The sequence below is a fragment of the Sorex fumeus genome, unplaced genomic scaffold (assembly GCF_029834395.1).
Source record: "Sorex fumeus unplaced genomic scaffold, SorFum_2.1 ptg000002l, whole genome shotgun sequence".
NCBI lineage: Eukaryota > Metazoa > Chordata > Mammalia > Eulipotyphla > Soricidae > Sorex > Sorex fumeus.
Window position 1 is genome coordinate 14,649,235 of NW_026606059.1, and position 19,737 is coordinate 14,668,971.

The following is a 19,737-nucleotide window of genomic DNA, read 5'->3' on the forward strand; positions in this document are numbered from 1 at the left end:
CATTTCAAGGGGTGGGGAGGGGCATTAATTGTGTGTTCCAAGTTAGGCACATGTTTTAGACTCCAAATTGGAGAGAAGTCTCAGATTTAGTTTGGTCTTCCAAAAGGAACCAACACAAATTTCACCAAAATAGATGTGAATAATACAGCTTGCATTTGGCATTTCTTAGTAAAGAGGTGTGCTGTGAAACAAAAGTTTTTGCAAGCGGTCATCTCCCTCTACTAGTGTTCCTGACCATTCTTTCTCAGCTTTTCACCATGGCCAGTGCCCATTTCTTTGGAGACTTTTTTTGCTTTCTCTACATTAAAAAAAAAAAATTTCCCCCAACCTTCAGATGTCAAATGAAATGCCGAAGCACGTAAGAAGCGTGCATTCCCCAATTTCCTCATGTTCTGACTGCTTCCAAGCTAAAAAGGAAAAAAAAAACAAAAAACGAAAAACGCTAAGCTCACTTGTGGAAAGCCAGGTATGAGCCGGTGTTGACGGGCCAACTAAAACCTCATGGGAAGGGGGGCGTTCCCGGCTCGTCCTTCACGCCCTACCGAGGTCACCAGTTGCCCCCCCACGAGTGGCTCTCCAGCACGGCCATGACTCCAGAGCAGACACCAATCTCTTAGTTATCTGACTCTCAGTAGAAATCCTTCTAGGGCTAATAAATAAAATAGCAGAAATCCAAAATAGCAGACATCATTTAATTCTTGAACCCAGCTGTAGAAAGCAAATCATTTCACAATGCTTTTTCAGCATGTCTGATTTGGGGGGGTAAGCTCTAAATAATAATGGTGCATCTTTTATCGAAACAATGAATCTAGTCAAAGTAGATAGAGTGTTAACTAGAATTCATCTGCTTCACAGGCATTGGGAGGGGTGGGAGGTGGGGGTTTATTGGGGTTCTTCGTGGTGAAAAATAAGTATTGGTAAAGGGTACTGTGTTTGATATTTGCATGACCGAGACCTAAACCTGAAAGCTTTGTAACTTTTTCCACAGTGATTCAATAAATAAATAAATTATAAGAAAAAAATAATTAATTAATTTTAAAAAAACACTAAGCTCCAAAATTTTCTCATATAAACTGACTTCTATCTTTATGTATCCAGCATATACCGTATTCATTCTTTTTGGTGTCTATTTTACAGATGGACAAACCTCACGCATGAAGGGACGGGCAGAGGAACCCAGGTGTGCGGGACCCGGGGCGTAGATCTCCAAGCCTTCTCGGATTGGGACTGGGGCCTCCTCCACCCAGATCCCTCATATTCCAAGCATTACAACCACTAACTGCCCCCGGCGCGGTGTAATCCCATCAACGGCCAAGACCCAGAGACTATAAAACCCAACTCCCGGAAGCGCAAGGCCACGGAATGACATCTTATTATCTAGGTCTTACTCTGGAGAACCTGGCAGGCTACCAAAAGTATCCTGACCACATGGCAGAGTCTGGCAAACTCCCCGTGGCGTATTTAATATGCCAAAACCCAGTAACAATGATGGGTCTCATTTTCCTGGCGCTGAAAGAGCCTCGAACGTGGCACTTTCTAAAATCTCAGGGCTAGGACAAAGGAGACGTCACTGGGGACTGCTTGAAGCAATCGATGACCAACAGGATGACAGTGATACAGTGACAGTGATTTTGCAGATGCCTACTAAATGACTACTAAACTCTTTTAGGTTCTGGGGATACAGTCTAAATCCCCAATTTTTTAGCACGGATATGCTAATGAATAAAGAGGACAAGAAACAAAATAATTGAAAGGCAAACAAGGAAACTGGATTTGAAGAGAGAGAAAAAGAGGTCATTTTCAATCAATTGATCAGCAAATCCCTCCCTGACTAATTCTTGAATAAAGACGTAAGGGCAGGGGGCTGCCAGGCTGTGGCAAACAGGTCAAAGTGCTCCTGGAAGGAGTGGCAGCGGGTAAAAGAGGCCTGAGGCAGTGGGATGCTGGAATCTTCGAGGAGGAGCAAGAGTCATGTGACTGAAACCACTGCCACGACAAAGCCCGGTGGGAACAGTCTCAGAGGAAGCAGAGGGGGGGTTATAGCACAGCGGGTAGGGCATTTGCCTTGCACGTGGCCGACCTGGGTTCAATCCCCGGCATTCCATATGGTCCCCCAAGCACGCCAGGAGTAATTCCTGAGTGCAGAGCCAGGAATAACCCCTGACCATCGCTGGGTGTGACCCAAAAAGCAAAAAAAAAAAAAGTCTCTGTTGGCTCCCCTGCTCTGTGTGCTTTGCTTGGCTAATACAAAGTGTCTCTGTGGGGGCAGAACCCCAAAAGAAGCTCAGCCCCAATTCTTCATAAATAACACGGGAATAAAATAACAGTAACAACAGCCATCTCATTTCTTTCTAATTCCCCCCAATCTTCTAGTCTATCCCTGAAAACTAGGTCACTCACTAACAAATCCTTTTATCCCCAGAGCTTGTCTGAACAATTCCTTCGCGTTTTTTTTTCCTAATGAGAACTTGACTCCTTAAAAGAGTCCAGCATCTTTCTAGCCTTTTCCGCAGTTATATTCTTCTCCTGATGGGTTTGATTCCTCCACCCCTCTCGGAGAGCCCTGCAAGCTACCAAGAGTATCTCACCCGCAAGGCAAAGCTTGGCAAGCTCCCCGAGACGTATTTGATATGCCAAACACAGTAACAAGTTTCATGATGGAGATGTTATTGAGCCCACTCTAGCAAATTGATGTACAATGGGAGGACCATGACCATGATGGTTTACTGGCCTGGGGGTAGGGGTGATGAGATACTGGATGCCATCATTCTCTAAACCTCCTTGTAATATTCCTACTCTTCACTTTGCCTCAGCCCTTATCTTCATAATAGCCCATCCCTAGACTCAATTTCTATTCTCCCATTTTCCAATAGTAGCCCACAACCTGGGCTGGAGCATAGCACTGCGGGAGGGTGTTTGCCTTGCATGCGGCCGGCCCGGGTTCAATTCCTCCGTCCCTCTCAGAGAGTCCGGCAAGCAACCGAGAGTATCCCTTCCATAGGGCAGAGCCTGGCAAGCTCCCCGTGGCATATTCAATATGCCAAAAACAGTAACAAGACGTCTCACAATAGAGACATTACTGGTGCCCACCCAAGCAAATTGATGAACAATGGGAGGACAATGCTACAGTGCTACAGTCCACAATCCAGCTTACTCCCTCTAATAACACAGTTCCACCCACCGTTCTCCTTCAATCCCTCTAATCTGCAAATCTTTCCAACTTCTGTTGTTCATATTCAAAATCTTTAACTTGAAAGGCAGTCTAAGGTTTCTTATTCCAAGAAACCATTTTTACAAAACTCAAACAAGATCTGTGTTTGGGATCACAGCAGAACATGCCAAGGCCCGACTCTGGCTCCATGCTCCTTCCAGATCTCTTCCTTTTGTTTCCATCTCTGTCCTTTCCATCATCCTCTCTCATCTCTCTCCTTTCCTGGCAGTTTCATTTCTGCAATCTAGAGTCCAGGATTTGACCACATTGGTACCTTTCCTTCCCTATTTATGTTATTCTAAGTTCCACAGACTAGGGGAACATTCAGTATTTGTTCTTGTCCTTCTGGATTACTCTTAAAGTAAAATTCTCCATTTCCATCCAAGTTACAGTGAATTGCATAATTCATAATTCTTGTGGCTGCATAGTGTGTATATGTAACGCTTCATTATCTACCCTTTATCCATTACCCATTGTGTAAATGTACAACTTCATTCTCCACTCCGTTCTGCCACTAGACACCTGGGTTATTTTCATAGCCTAGCTCTTGTGCAAAGTGATGCAATGAACGTTGTTGTACATGCATCTTTTCTAACAAACGTTTTTGTGCCGTGTGGGTAGATGCCACAAAGTGGAATCACTGGGTCATATGGGAGCTCTATTCTGACTTTTTTTTTTTTTTGAGGGATCTCTACAGTGTTTTCTCAAGGGACTGGAAAGAAACCTAAATTCTAATAGTTATTTCCCTCTCATATGACTTTATAAGGTCAAGGTACCAGATTGAAGCTTGGGTCCACCCCAGGACCAGAAAACTATCCTGCTGAGGCTCTTGAAAATATAATCTTGCTGCCTTCCCATCACCTGGTTTTCTTCCACTCATATCTGTGTTCCTTTTTCTTGCAGAAATAAGCCAGCTTTTCGTAAGCATTATCCATGCTATAGTAGTTTTTCTAATTTCACAGAGCAAAAACAAACCAGCTGGAAAACCTCTCCCACCAAGAGGATGTACTTAGAATTTGGACTGTACATTGGGTTAGGCAGTGAAGCTCCTAATCTGGGTCTCTTGGGAGCAGCATGGCCAGTCCAGGTATTCCATGATGGTAGCGGACAGCAACGAGTGTTGGGATTAAGGAGTTGAATCAAGAGCCAAAGAGGTAGTACAGAGGCTATGGTGTCTGCCTGATGTGTGGTCAACCCCAGTTCAACCCTCAGTACCACATACAGTCCCCAGAGCACCGCCAGGAGTTAGACCTGACCACAGAGCCAGGAGTAAGTCCTGAGCATTGGCAGGTATGGCCCCCAAACAAAACAAACATAAAAGAAGTCCCATATTTTATTCAGATACTTTTATCCTAAGCACAAAGGATAGAAGACTGCCTTACGTTGCTCATTCCTTTTTTCTCTTCATGTCCTATGAATGTCTTTTTCTACATTAAGTCGTAAGCTCTTCAAAGTTGCTGGAAAATTTTACCCTTTTTAAATTCTCTTGTTAATCACAAGTAATCACTGTATCACTGTCCTCCCGTTGTTCATCGATTTGCTCGAGCGGGCCCAGTAACATCTCCATTGTGAGACTTGTTGTTACTGTGTTGGCATATATATTAGCACTTCTTTGATGATAAGGGATGCAGAGAATTTTTTTCATATACCTATTGGCCATGTATGTCTTCTGTATTTTTCTTTTTTTTTGTAGGAGTACTGTTATTTATTCAGCCACTGATTAGCTGATTGAATTGTGCATGAACTCCACCTTACTTTTTTTTCCCATTTTTTATAATTTTATTTATTGAATCACCGTGAGAGCAGTTACAAAGCTTTTGGGTCTAAGTCTCAGTCATACAATGAAACACCCATACCTTCACCAGTGCCCATTCTCCACCACCAAAAATCCCAGTATACCCCCATCCCACACCCTCCCCCTGCCTGTGGGGCAGATGATTTCTACATTACTCTCTCTCTACTTTGATCACATTCACTATTTCGACACCAGACCCACCATTATTTGAGATTTTACCCCAACACTCAGATCTGCTGAAAAGGCAACAATAGACAATTTGTGTTCTATTGCTGGTTATGAATAACATATGATGTCGTGTGGCTGCAGTAGGGCCATGTGGTTTTGAAATTCTGAAATTTTAACACTTAAATCTGGAGGGATTTCTGCCAAAAGCCACTGAGTTTAGAGATCTGCTCCTGAGTCTCTGGGATCATGGCCGTTGAGCAGCTTGATGAGGAGCCAGAGAGGCCGTTCGTGGGTGATGACTTGGGGTCTCGTTGGGGTGGGGAGGATAGGCCCGACTCCCCCCCCCCCCACCATCCCATGAGGCCCAACAAGTTTCATTACTGCAGGTCCAAGCCTGACTGTCCAATGGCCTCTGGAGGATGATAGCCACCAAGTCGCCAAGAGGGAGCAGGCGGAGGGACAGCATCCATTCCCCCCTGGGGTGGCCCGGTGACAGTAACCTACTGTGGGGTCCGGACACATTTCTGCCAATAGCCACTGGGTTTCGAGATTTGTTTCTGAGTCTCTGGGATCAAGGTCGTTGAGCAGCTTGATCAGGAGCCAGAGAGGCCATTCGTGGGCGATGACTTGGGGTCTCGTTGGGGTGGGGAGGACAGGCCCGGCTCCACCCCCCCCCCCCCCCCATCCCGTGAGGCCCAACAAGTTTCGTCACTGCGGGCCCAAGTCTGACTGTCCAATGGCCTCTGGAGGATGACAGCCACCAAGTCGCCAAGAGGGAGCAGGCGGAGGGACAACATCCTTTCCTCCCTGGGGTGGCCCAGCGACAGTAACGTACTGTGGAGTCCGGATGCATTTCTGCCAAAAGCCACTGGGTTTTGAGATTTGTTTCTGAGTCTCTGGGATCATGGCCGTTAAGCAGCTTGATCAGGAGCCAGAGAGGCCATTCGTGGGCGATGACTTGGGGTCTCGTTAGGGTGGGGAGGACAAGCCCGGCTCCACCCCCAACCCATGAGGCCCTGTGTGTCTCGTCACTGGGGGCCCAAACCTGACTGTCCAGTGGCCTCTGAAGGATGGCGGCCAGTGGACCGCCAGGGGGAACAGGCCAAGGAACGAAACCTATTCCCACCTGGGTTGGCCCAGCACTGGTAACCTACTGCAGGGACCGGACACATTTCTACCTAAAGTCGCTGGTTTCCAAGATTCGTTTCTGAGTCTCTGGGATCATGTCCATTAAGCAATTCAATCAGGAACCAAAGCTTGCCTCCAATTATATAACTGAGCCGGAGGTGGTTTGTGGGTATGTTTCCCACATAACTAACTTTTGGCCGTTTACTTTCTTGGTAAACTTTGCCCCAAGTTTTTGGGGGTCTGGCCAAAGGCACAGCAGCGATTTTGGGGTATCTGGAAGTCTGAAGGCACCATGAGGCTTCACTCACCTCACAGATACAGACTGACCTGCTGGCGGCACCATACCCCCTGCATGTCTTCTTTGGAGAAGCTTCTGTTCTCTTCTCCACATTTTTTTGATAGGGTTCTTTTTTCTTGTTCAGTTTTACAAGTGTTTTATATATCTTGGATATTAATTAGTCCTCTGTCAGATGAGTGGTGATCAAATATTCTCACCCATTCTGTGAGAATTCTCAGCCATTTTATTCTGGTCATTGTTCCTTTTCTCTACTGTTTTTTACATCACACACTAAGTCACTATAATTTGATGCTCAGGGCAATACTGTGTGTCCCTCTCTAAAGGCTCTAAAATACCTGCAGAATAACAGAAGCATTTGGAAACTGTGAGGTGAATGTTCTCTTCTGTCTGACATGACTAATAAAATATGAGCACAAGATTTCTCAGGGCCTCCCCTTATTTGTTGCTGAAATTCGTCTTTCCCTTCTGCATTCAGAAAGGTATCCTTAAGGCATGTTTTAAAACGATAAAATCCCCCAAATAATAAAGTCCCAAATTGTTTAGTAAAATACGGAACACAACCACTTAAAGTATAATATTTACTTTATTTGTAGATTTTCTATTGGTCTTAATTACATTTAGAGAAAGAATACAAATGAAAACAAAGACATATGGCATTATATTATGAAACAGATTTAGCCAAAGGGACTTCAAATGGAAAATATATTTAACATCAATTCATATATTAGTAACATACACTTATCAAGCATGACATCCATGAAAGCACAAAATAGTCTCTCATAATCTCAGTCAAACTTCTGGCTTACATTATGTGCCACTTCTGTAACTTTTAACTACACGTATAAAAAATACTAGGAGACACTTATTGAGGATAGCTTCCCACAAAATTTACAAAATCAAAAGAGAAAACTATATCAAAATGCAACATAAATGACAATGGGATCCTGAATTTACTCTTGAAAGGCTGCCTAAGGCACTAGCAAAGTGAACAATTGTAAAATTCAAGTCTGATTTTAAATGTATATAGTCTTAAAGTAAAGTAAGTAAAGTAAAGGCCCTCCCGTTGTTTGTCGATTTGCTCGAGAGGGCCCAGTAATGTCTCCATTGGAGACTTTGTTGTTACTGTGTTTGGCATATCGAATACGTCACGGGGAGCTTGCCAGGCTCTAACTTATAGTCTTACATTTATAAATCTAACTGCAAGATGATGGAACAAGCCAAATGCTATACTATGTTCTCAGAATAGGCATATGTGAAAAATATTTTCTAGTGAGTGTGTGGCCACTCCAACACATGTTCGCAATATATCTCATTGCATGAAGCATGAAAGTTGGCTTGGCTATTTTTTTCTTCAAATGCATTTTTTTAAATGGCACTTGAATGAACGATAGTTCAACAGGAGTAGAGCTATAGGAATATGAAACAATATTAAATTGGCATGTGATGAAGTCAAGTGTTGAGATTGTAAGAATTTTATAAAATGATCATTGGGATTTGTAAAAGGTTTTATTCAAAACTGCAGAATGGGTGCCAATTACTCTAAATTTCTGGAATTGCAGCTCTTATGGATAATAGCATTGACTGATAAACCTGCTCAGGGGTGAATAATAATAACCTTAAGAAGGAAACGTTCTGGTGAAAAACAGAATATAAAATTATGAAGGGCAAGTCAAGCAGACAGTAGTGACAGAGGCATTATTATTTGGCTGATGAGAACAACAAATGCTCCTGACTGTGGTTCGCAAGTCCCCACATGGGAGATGAAGGTACTAGAAGAGTTGAATTTAAAGAGGAAGTCCTGTCAGCAGGACTTGTCCCAATCTCCAACAAGACAAGCTCTGCTTCCATCCATTTTCTGTATCAAGAAATGTCCATATCCCCTTTAAAGGTCCAATCATTTAAAAAAAATTCTTAAAAGCACAGCAAGACCAAAATGTTGTTTCCAAGCACACAGGGACACATTAAAATTGGGATATAGGAGGCAATGAAGATTCCAAACTATTGGAAGAACGATCCATTTTCTTTTCCCCTAGTATCAAAAATGGCATGGTGAGTAACGAGACGTATGACAGTCTCACAGCTCATAACTTACTACTCAAAAAGATACTCAGATCATTACTCACAAAGGTACCCCTAGTCAGGGGCCTGTAGGTAAAGAGCACACATTCAGAGTCACCTAGGTAGAAAGATGATGAGTCTCACCAGAGTAAGGCAACCAGGGCTGACTTTGGCAATGACCTTCTGCTTGGAAACCAGAGATGTTTGGTCTTCCGGCTCACATTCCTCAGACATTTGAGAACACATGAGACATGAGCAGTGGCATAAGTGGCAAGATTTTTCCATAATATTGAAAGCATATCAACATGGCACTGGGCACGCCAATTTAAGGATATGTGATAAACAAGCAACCTGTAATGTTAACTCTTTAAAAGTCATTGGTCAACATAATGGATAAGAAAACTACTTGGCACACAGGTCCTCAATAACAAGTTACTAAATGTGTTCTGAAAATGCAATTCCCCCTTCTCTCCCCATTATGTTATGTTCTGATGGGTAAAATAAAATCTATTGTTTATAAAGCATGTAAGTCCACATGACCCTAATGGAGCAATAAGAATTTTTACAATAGGTTTTATGCTTAAAATAATGCATTCTGCCTTAGAAATGCAAAAGATATCTAGAGCCTAGAAATAAGACCGAAAAAAAAAAAGCTATCTCTTAAAAAAACTTTAAAAATATGTATATCTAAATGAATCTATACAAATTTACAAATCAATGTATAGGACCTTAGGAAGGAAAGTATAAAATCTGTCTTAAAAAATAACAGGTCTGCTCATCCTGACTCTGTGTTTGGGTATCTTTCCTGGAGGGGCTCAAGGGACTCCCGAAGTGCCAGGGATCAACCCAGGTCAGCTGCATGCAAGGCAAGCACCCTGCTTGCTGTACTATCTCTCCAGCCCCTATGATCTTAGATATCAAAGGATGCCCATTGAAACTTACTTTAAACATATGTATTTGTTGAATAGTGTTCTATACAAACTGACTGACATTCACTGTTCATTTTTGTCTACTTAATTTGCTATTGAGAATGGGTTCAAGTCAATCATGACTATTTCCCATTCAAATTTTCTTTTATACAGTCAGAGTGAATATTATTAGTTCGTGCAAATATAAAAAAGAAGACAAAAAAAATACAGGTCTTCCATTAATGAGAAGATATACAATTCTAAATTTCTCCTATATTTTGGTTCTCAGTTTCCTGGACAATGAGTCCGAACTGTTTAATGAACTCCAGCTAATAATGAATAATTTTGAATCTAGGGCAACTGATTATCTATGCAATTACAGAATCCTGAGAATCACAGACAGTTAAAGAAAAGGTTGGAGCTGACCATGATACAGTACTCTGCAATGAAAACAGAAGATCTAGAAAGACAAAGGAAAATGGCTTACTTCCACGAGATTTCTTATACTTACTGATTACACATTTTAAGAACTCAGTATCTGTTCTCCTTCTCATTTAGTACTTTCCTGGAGTCCGATGGCATGCTATTTTGTAAAGTGCACAGCAAAATCCAGGTACAAGAGAAGGTAATTTTATTTCATAGAAAAGTACTGAATACAGTTAGGACAACAAATTCAGTATCATCTAACTTAACAGGCACTGAAAACCAGGTATAAACAATGGAAAACATATTCCCTAGAGCAAATTCAGTGTAACAATCTATAAATCACACCATTCCAATAATTTCCCATTCTTTCTGTAGACAAAGGTTTGCAAAAACAGCATTTTTATCATATAAAAAAAACTATAGGAATAAGAATGGGTTTTTTTTGACACTACCTTCTATCCTAATAGCCTCCCTGCAATTAATCTAAATTCTTAGCAATCACTGGTTGAACTGATTGAGCAAAGAGTCACTTAGCACTTTCCTCCCCCAAAAAGAGTATAAAAATAATATTATACATATATAGGATCGATTGGATAACTAGGCTTACATCCTAGCTTTCATTATTTGGAATAAGAGTTGAATCCATTGTTCCACACAGTGCAAGAGAAGGCTGAAGTCAGGCGGCCGCCGCTCCTCTTACTTTGTAGCTGGGTTCTTGGGAGGAAGAAGTTTGTATGTGTTGAAGTAGCCCACCACCTGCTGGGGGATCTCTGCCAAGACACACTGAGCCAGAGCTTCTTTCGGAGACTTGTGGAAAAACAAAATCAGAGTGAGTGTGAGCAAACATGTCTGTGACTGGCAGAGTCAGCAGAAGAGTGGCGGTCCCTCACCGCTCAGCCTAAAGCAGCAACCACCAACTCCAGGCTGGGCATCTTGTTCTAGAAATAGCTCGTTTTATGGTATCCTGATCACATCCTCTTTCATGCCAGTGTTTTGGTAAAATTATTTTATTGCTACTGTTTAATGTTCAAATGGGAACCTTTCACCTGGTTATTGATTTTTTCTTAAGCTCGCTATTTGGAAGTAATTATGAGAGCCATGGGGAGTGACAAAAGAAATATAAAGGGGGCTGGAGCCATAGTACAGCGGGTAGGACGTTTGCTTTACAAGCAGCCGACCTGGGTTCGATTCCCAGCATCCCACATGGTCCCCTGAGCACAGCCAGGAGTAATTCCTGAGTGTAAAGTTAGGAGTAACCCCTGTGCATCACCGGGTGTGTCACTATCACTGTCACTCCCATTGTTCATCGATTTGCTCGAGTGGACCCAGTAACGTCCCCGTTGTGACACTTGTTGCTGTGTTTGGCATATCGTATACGTCACGGGTAGCTTGCCAGACTGCTGTATAGGCGAGACACTCTTGGTAGCTTGCCAGGCTCTCTGAGAGGGGCAGAAGAATAGAACCTGGGTGGGCCAGGTCGGCCTCATGCAAGGCAAACACCCTACCACTGTGCTATCGCTCCAGCCTGGGTGTGACCCCTCCCCCCAAAAAATACAAAGGTTCCATAAGCCCTTCATCCAGAGTTCTCCAAAGGTAACCAGCTTTCTCTATGGATAGTACAACATCAAAACCAAAACACAAAGGGGTGAAGAGATGGCTCAGAGTGCCGGAGGATATGATTTACATGCAGGGACCCTGGATTCAGTCTCTAGTACTGCATGGTCCTCCAAGCACTCTCAGATGCAACCCTCCCCCCCCCCCCCGCCCAAACTCCAGAGAACTGACATTGTTCATAAACCTTTTTAGAATTTTACCAATTTAACATGCACTGATTAGATTTCTGTAATCACCATCATAATAAAAATGCACAACTATCCCATGACCACACACACAAACACACACACACACACACACACACAAACCTCTCCTTTTCATTGTTTAATTACATTCTTCTCTCTTGTCATACAAACATTGCTAGAAAGAATGCACTCTGGAAAATTCCAACAGTTTCTTTAATAATTATACAGGTGGCAAACACCTAAACTAGAAATTAGGCCTCTGGGTATTTATATATCTCAGAGACATCAAAACTTGGTTTCACACTACGAACACATACCTAAATAGTTATATCAGGTTTATGTGTAACAGACTATATGGAAGCAAATGATAGGTGAATGGTTAAATGCAAACGCTGGAATGTGATTTAAAAGTAAGAAAAACATAAAAGAAAATTTTAAAAAAACATAGTATGAGACTAAGAAAAAGACAGTAAAAATGAGGGCCAGGAGGACTGGTCCATGGTTGGAAGCTTGTCACAAGTGTGGAGAGGGAGGACACTTAGGACAGAGAAGGGCCAACTATGACAATGACAGCTGGAAATGATCACTCTGGACAAGAACTGAGTGCTGAAAGGAGGTAAAAGGATATTCATGACAACCACTCAGTACTGCAAACCACAGTGAATGAAGAGAGAGAGGTGAAAGAGGAGAGAGGGAGAGACAGAGAGAGAGACAGTTGAAAGAGGAGGGGGGAGAGAGAGAGAGAGAGAAGTGCCTGTCATAGAGGGTAGGTGGGGGGCTGAAGGGAGGAAAACTGGGGACATGGGGACATTGTTGGGAAATGTATACTGCTGAAGGGATGGGTGCTGGAACATTATATGACTGAAACCCATTCATGAACAATTTTGTAGCTGTGTATCTCAAGGTGATTCAATTTAAAAAAAAAAAAGTAACAGAGAAATGAACGCAACAACTTCAGTGACTCTTCAGATAATTTTTCTGAGAAAATAAAAGCAATAGCAACAATTATATACTATATGGCTCCACTAATGTAACAATCTTAGAAAGTAACAAAATTCTAGAAATGGGGCCCACAGAGACCCCCAGCCAAGCTGAGCTGCCCAACAGAGCCCCGGCAGCTGACAACCTCTAGAACCCAATCACCGCTGTGCTCATCGTCGACCTTCACAGGCTCCAGACAAGCCCCTCACACATGAGAAGGAATCTGCTGGAAAGCCCAGGTACACGGCTTTTGTGACTGAAATCTCCAGGCTCTCAGGTAGTCGGGAGTGGGAAACCTTCTCCCATCTCCCTGTGCTTCCTGACTGCCTCTGTCGCCATACAAGCTCATTAACAGCCATGATCCAGAAACTCACAAATATATCTTGGGAGAGACCCCAAAATCACCATCCAGTTAAAAATTTAACTCCAGCTCTAGCACCCTATTTAAAATTTTAGAATTCCTGGAGTTCTCATATTCCACACCACTATATATATCACAGAATATATATATAGCAATATATATATCACAGAATATATATATATAGCAATATATATATATATATATATATATATATAACAGAAGTCTCAACATGTAACAACGTTTTAGTGATCGCTTATATAGGGGCTTAATGTCTCCAGGGTTAGATACAACAATCTTCACAAACTTTCTCCTAAGGAAACATTTTTTGGATCATTTTTAGTGCACTATTCATAACAAACAATACAAAATAAATTATTTAGCATCTGCATTTGGGGAAGGTTTGGATGGTGGTGGGAAAATTCAAAATAATGGTGGTGGGATTGGTGTTGAAATATTGAATGCAATAAATTATTGTGAACAACTTTATAAAAATTAGAAAAATTTTTTGAAATTCTACAAATGGGAGAAACAAATTCATATCTGTTAGGAGTTGTGGAAGACATAACATGGGGAAAAAAATGACTTTTGGCTACAAAGGGCAACATGAAGGATCCCTGTAGTGATGGATCTTGATGAAATCATTAACAGTATCCTATCTGCAGTTCTTTAGTTTTACAAGATGGTTATTACCATTGGCGTAAACTGAATGAAACAGTTTGTTGAGAGCTTCTCATCAAGTCAACTTTTGGTTGTTAAACTGATCATGGAGTTGTACTGTTTTTTCTGTTGCTCCATGAATAAAGATAAAAGATACCTTCAGATCTATGCACAGTGATATCACTGTCCACAATTTACCATACAGACTGTCAGAAGCGCACAAGTCTGCAGCCTGAGGCAGACCCATCAGATCTAGCTGACACCCCTCAAATGTAAGTTCATACATCCCTGAACTCTTGGCCAAGACCTGTGTGCAGAGTTAGTGTGTAAGAATAGGGAGGAACAGTACTCACATTCTGGAACTGTCTGAAAGGCACAAACTGGACGATGTCTCTGATGGCCGCCTCCCCTGAGGGGGCACGGAGAGTCCCGCCATCACCGTCCAGAAACTCCATGGCACTGAAGTCGGCACCCCCAACTCCGACGATGATGATGGACATGGGGAGCTTGGAAGCATTGACTATTGCTTGTCTGGTTTCATCCAGGTCTGTGATCACACCGTCAGTAATGATTAACAGCACAAAATATTGCTGCCGGGGAAGAAAATTACAGTCACTTAGCAGGCTGAACTTCCACACAATAAAAGAGATGATTAATGACATCCTTCTCTTAATGACTCATTTAGTCTCTTTCTTGCTCATTTTCCTTGCCAATCTCTACCCAGGGTACCACCTTTAGGAAATAGTCTAAGATTCTCTGATGACAAGGAAATTTCTTGATAGAAAAACGACAGGCTCATTAAAAGTGCGATAAATAGGGTTGGCAATATGCACGGAGAAACAAGGCATCTACATATCAAAAGACCAAAACTTTAGTAGGGATAGAGAAATAAATACTCTGATGTAACTGGAGTATAGGTGATGCCAAGAAAGCAATCCGCTATTCTATTTTTTTAATTATTTATTACGGTTTTGTTTGGGGCTAGAGTGATAGCACAGCAGGTAGGGCATTTGCCTTGCATGCAGCTGACCCGGCAGGCCTGGGTTCGATTCCTCCACCCCTCTTGAAGAGCCTGGTAAGCTACCGAGAGTATCTAGCCCACACGGCAAAGCCTGGCAAGCTACCCATGATGTATTCAATATGCCAAACACAGTAACAACAAGTCTCACAATGGAGACGTTCCTGGGCCCACTCAAGCAAATCGATGAACAATGGGAGGACAGTGCTACAGTGGTTTGGTTTGAGAGCCACACCTGGCAGTACTCAGTGCTTACACCTGACTCTCTCAGGGATTACTCCTTATGGTACGCAGAGCGCCAGGGATCAAACATGGGTCAGCTACATGCAAGGCAAATGCCTGACTCACTTTCCTACTTTCTGGCTCCAGCAAAACTATTCCCTGAAGAGCAAGTATGTGCTGCGGGAGGCCCAGGTTGGACCTCTGGTACTGCAGAGAATCCCTCAAGCACCGCCAGGAATGAACCCCAAGCATTGAGCCAGGAGTAGATCCCGAGCACCACGAGATATGGTCCCCTAAACACCCACTATGGAAAAAACCAGAACTGACTCACAGATCAAAATACAATTTTTTAAGGAGCCAGAGAGATAGTATAGTGGGTAAGGCGCTTGCCAGCACGTATCCAAACCAGGTTCGATTCCTAGCATAGCCGCATGGCTCCCCAAGTGCCACCAGAAGTAATTCCTGAGTACAGAGTCAGGAGTAACTCTGGAGCACTGTCAGATGTGGCAAAACTCGACCCCACCATTTTCTTTATTTTTTCTAAAATGAATCTGGGGAGTTGGTGGTAACTACTACCTGTGCTGGTCAGGAAATCAAACAGTTCCAGAGATGGAACCCAGAGTTCTTGCATGCACTCCAGCCCTTTGAGTCCTCGTCCCAGCCCCCCAAATGGGTGTGAGGTAAAGGTGACGGCTTTTAACTCCCTTCTCAGTGAGGGCAATGAGTGCCAGTGTGCAGGTGTGAAAGATCAAAACCCACTGGCTCAAGGGAATTCTCTCACCGCCCAATCGCATCATCGTTGATAATCATTTTAGAAAAATGTAAAATGTTGCTCTATTTTTTTTTTTTTTTTTGCTTTTTGGGTCACACCTGGCGATGCACAGGGGTTACTCCTGGCTCTGCACTCAGGAGTTACTCCTGGCGGTGCTCAGGGGACCATGTGGGATGCTGGGAATCGAACCCGAGTCGGCCGCGTGCAAAGCAAACGCCCTACCTGCTGTGCTATCTCTCCAGACCCAAATGTTGCTCTATTTTTTCTGAGCCATTTCAGTCTGGAATAGGAATACGATTTCTAAGAGTCTTGAATTTGACTCTTACCCCGGGCACAGTACACTTGACCCGGATCATCTCATTTCACCCTTTCCACTGCAGCGTGCAGCAGTCTGCCCTACCTCTTGTCTGAGTATACTGAATCTAAGAGGCTCTGCTACCCAACGACCAGTAGGAAACAGTTCTTTAATCCAAACATTTCTAATAGAGTCACGTTGTCCTTCTTTTATTGCTTTAGGAACTTTTCAGGTCTGGAGGATAGAACAGCAGGTAGGGCACTTGCTAGGCATACAGCCCACCCTGGTTCAATCCCCTGGATCCCCTGAGTGGAACCAGGAGGGAGTCCTGAGCGTAGAGCCAGGAGGAAGCCCTGAGCAATGCCAGGTATGGCCCAAATCCCCCCAGCCCCTCAAAAGATAGAGAAACTATTCCTGAGTATGAGCATAAGGGTTGCTTTCTTTATTTAATATGAGCTGGTTTTTAATGCACACTGATTTAATGACAACCCTCTCTAACTAAGAGTAACTACATCATTGCTTCCTGTCCTGTGCTCCTAGGTTGGCAGACCAAGCAAACAGGAAAATGGTACCAGGAACAATTCCCAGTCTATGCCCTCGTGGTCCCCGGCAATGGAGCACTTACGGAAGCTGTCTGCTGTTGCGTGGCGGCCGCAGCAAATCTGGCTACGTGATTGATGATTGGAGAAAAATTCGTCGGTCCATAGAGCCTTATCTGAGGAAGGCAGGTTCGATATGCCTCTATGATACCTTGTATTCCTTAACAGACAAAATAAATAAATAAATAAATGTTCAAGGCACATTTAATTGTTTATTATTTACCTGGGTTGCTTCTTAAACTGTTTTCCACTTGTGACCTCTTCTTGAATCACCCAGTGCGACACGGGTGAGAAATGCCAGAAATACCTCAGATTTATTACTCAGTTACTATATACTTGATTTTGAATTAATTTGAGGTTGTTGCAGTTCAGAAACATTTTACTGTTGCCAAATTTCTGAAGACTTCACCCTCCCGCAATGCCCACATTCAGTTCTACAACCACATAGAGGTCATCAGACACAGTTTAAGAAGCTTTGTTTCTTATATTTTATTATAATAATATACATATTATAAGAAATATATGTACATATGCATATATGTATCTATAAACACTTAAACATTTGAATGTATACATATATAAACATATAAAGCCTTAAATGTTTAAATAATCAAAATATTCCTGGGCTGGAGTTGGAGGGACAGTACAGTGGGGAGGGCACTTGCCTTGCATGCAGCCAACCCAGGTTCCATCCCCAGCATCCCATACGGTCCCCTAGGTACCACCAGGAGTGACCCCTGAGCACAGAGTCAAGAGGAGAAAACCCTGAGCACCAATAGGTATGACCCCATAACAAAACAAAACAAAACAAAAATTCCTGGGCTGGAGCTATATTCTAGTGGGTAGAGGCTTTCTGTGCATGCAGACAGCCTGGGTTTGATCCCCAACATCACATATGGTAACCCATGTTCTGCCAGGAATGATCCCTGACCTCAGAGCCAGGAGTAAACTCTGAGCCACAGCACCACTGGGTTTGACCCCAAAACACTGTCACTGTCCCTGTCCTCCCGTTGTTCATGGATTTGCTCGAGCGGGCCCAGTAACGTCTTCGTTGTGAGACTTGTTGTTACTGTTTTTGGCATATCAAGTACGTCATGGGTAGCTTGCCAGGCTTTGCCGTGCGGGCGAGATACTCTCGGTAGCTTGCCGAGCTCTCCAAGAGGGGCGGAGGAATCGAACCTGGCTCAGCTGGGCTGGCTGCACACAAGGGAAACGCCCTACCACTGTGCTATCCCTCCAGCCAAAGCAAATTTAAAAAATTAGAATATTCCTCTAATATTAGACTTCTAAGGTTTGTATTATAAAATTTGGTGCCATATCTCATCATGAAAACTTACAAACTCTACAATAGAAGGCATCTGCTTTCCTGCCATCCAAATAATTCGTGAGGCTACCTCAGAACTGTCAGATTGCTTTACTTCAATGTGTTTCGGGAATGGGACTCTGATGGACAAAGAAGCATTTTTTAAAATTGCTTTAGCATATAGGTTATGATTAAAGGCAAAAAGAAGTAATTTATTAAATGGAAAACTACTGCATCTATGAACAGAGAGCCTACAAAAATACTGGTTTAAACTTAAAATATAATTCTGGAAGAGGATTTATCCTCAATAAATAAAATAATATAAAAAATTTTTTAAAAATATTTTCAAGGAAAACTATAAGTCTGACTTAAATGCTTGCCAAGACAAATTTGATCTTAAAATGTAAGGTACATTTTAGTCACTTTGAAGTCAGGCATTAAGTGGTGTTAAAACAACCTTTGAGAATGTAACTGATCAGATGTCGGGCTTTAATGAGTGTCTAAAAGTAACAACACAGAACAGCAACAGGATCTCACTGCAATGACACAGTGATAGAAAATCAACCCAAACTGCAGCAATAATATTTTATTCCATTTTTCTCAACTTAGCTGGCTTTTCAATCTGAACAGAAACTAGTAATTATATGTCTTTATAAGTACTAAGCGCCTCCAATTCCATAACTAGAATTGAATAGTACTCATATCCTTTTATCTGCATTGAAGGACTAAGTAAAACAAGTTACTTCTTGGCACCCTAAGTTCAATTAATTATTAGGGAAAGAAACAAATTCCTTGTCTTAAATAAAGGCTCTACATTTCCCTTTGTCTAAAACCTCACAGTCTTTTTTCCAGACTGTAAATCAAAAGTAGGAGGTAGCCCAAAGGCGGCCTCAGGCTACCCAGAGAGAAAGTGAAATCTTAAAGTGATCATATGATACAAGTCATCAAATTACAACAAATTCTAAAAATTGTTCTGATTTTATTATATAAGCACCAAAAAATATTTTTTGTGAACACTCTCGAATACCCAAGTGGCTAAGGGAAAAAAGGTCACACCCAACTTCTAGAGGTATATCAAAGGCACAAGAAAATTAGGATGGGGCAAAATGTTTTGGGAAAAAGGAAGGACATTCTAATACTACTCCAATATAATGTTTATGCTCTTCTTACTTAAAAAAAATTATTTTAGGTATTGTGAGCGATAGCACAGTGGGTAGGGCATTTGCTTTGCACACAGCCAACCCAGGTTCGATTCCTCCACTCCTCTCGGAGAGCCCGACAAGCTATAAGAGTATCCTGCCCACACAGCAGAGCCTGGCAAGCTCTCCATGGCATGCTCGATATGCCAAAAACAGTAACAACAAGTCTCGCAATGGAGACGTTACTGGTGCCCGCTCGAGCAAATCGATGAACAACGGGAGGACAGTACTACAGACAGTGTTTTATAAGACTCTTAATGGCAGGGTTTCCTGCATCATACATTCCAGCATCACACTCTCCAACACTATCCCTGTGTCCTCCTGCCACCTCCCATGGTAAGCTTCCTGCTTTTCTATTTTTATAAGAATCATTTAGGAAGATAAGGAAAGAACACCCCTTTCTATTAGAATTCCACACGTTTTACAATAGAATATCTTAGTCACCCTCAATAAATGAGCTGTCTTAATTTTAAGCTTCTATCTCTGCTCTCGGTTCTTCAAACTGCTCAATTTAGTGGGAGAGTTCATATTTTAGGTTG

The 19,737-nt window shown here is 42.4% G+C and overlaps 1 protein-coding gene across 1 annotated transcript in view; it reads right to left on the bottom strand.

The window, feature by feature from the left end:
- Positions 1–7,181: 7,181 nt before the first annotated feature.
- Positions 7,182–19,737, bottom strand: part of CPNE3 (copine 3) — a 55,687-nt gene continuing 43,131 nt past the window's right edge. The window contains exons 14-16 of the mRNA XM_056108645.1: positions 16,723–16,856; positions 14,144–14,380; positions 7,182–10,799 (exon numbers count right to left, since the gene is read on the bottom strand). Coding sequence (XP_055964620.1) covers positions 10,689–10,799; positions 14,144–14,380; positions 16,723–16,856 — 482 coding nt within the window. The 3' untranslated portion in view covers positions 7,182–10,688. The remainder of the gene's footprint in view (positions 10,800–14,143; positions 14,381–16,722; positions 16,857–19,737) is intronic.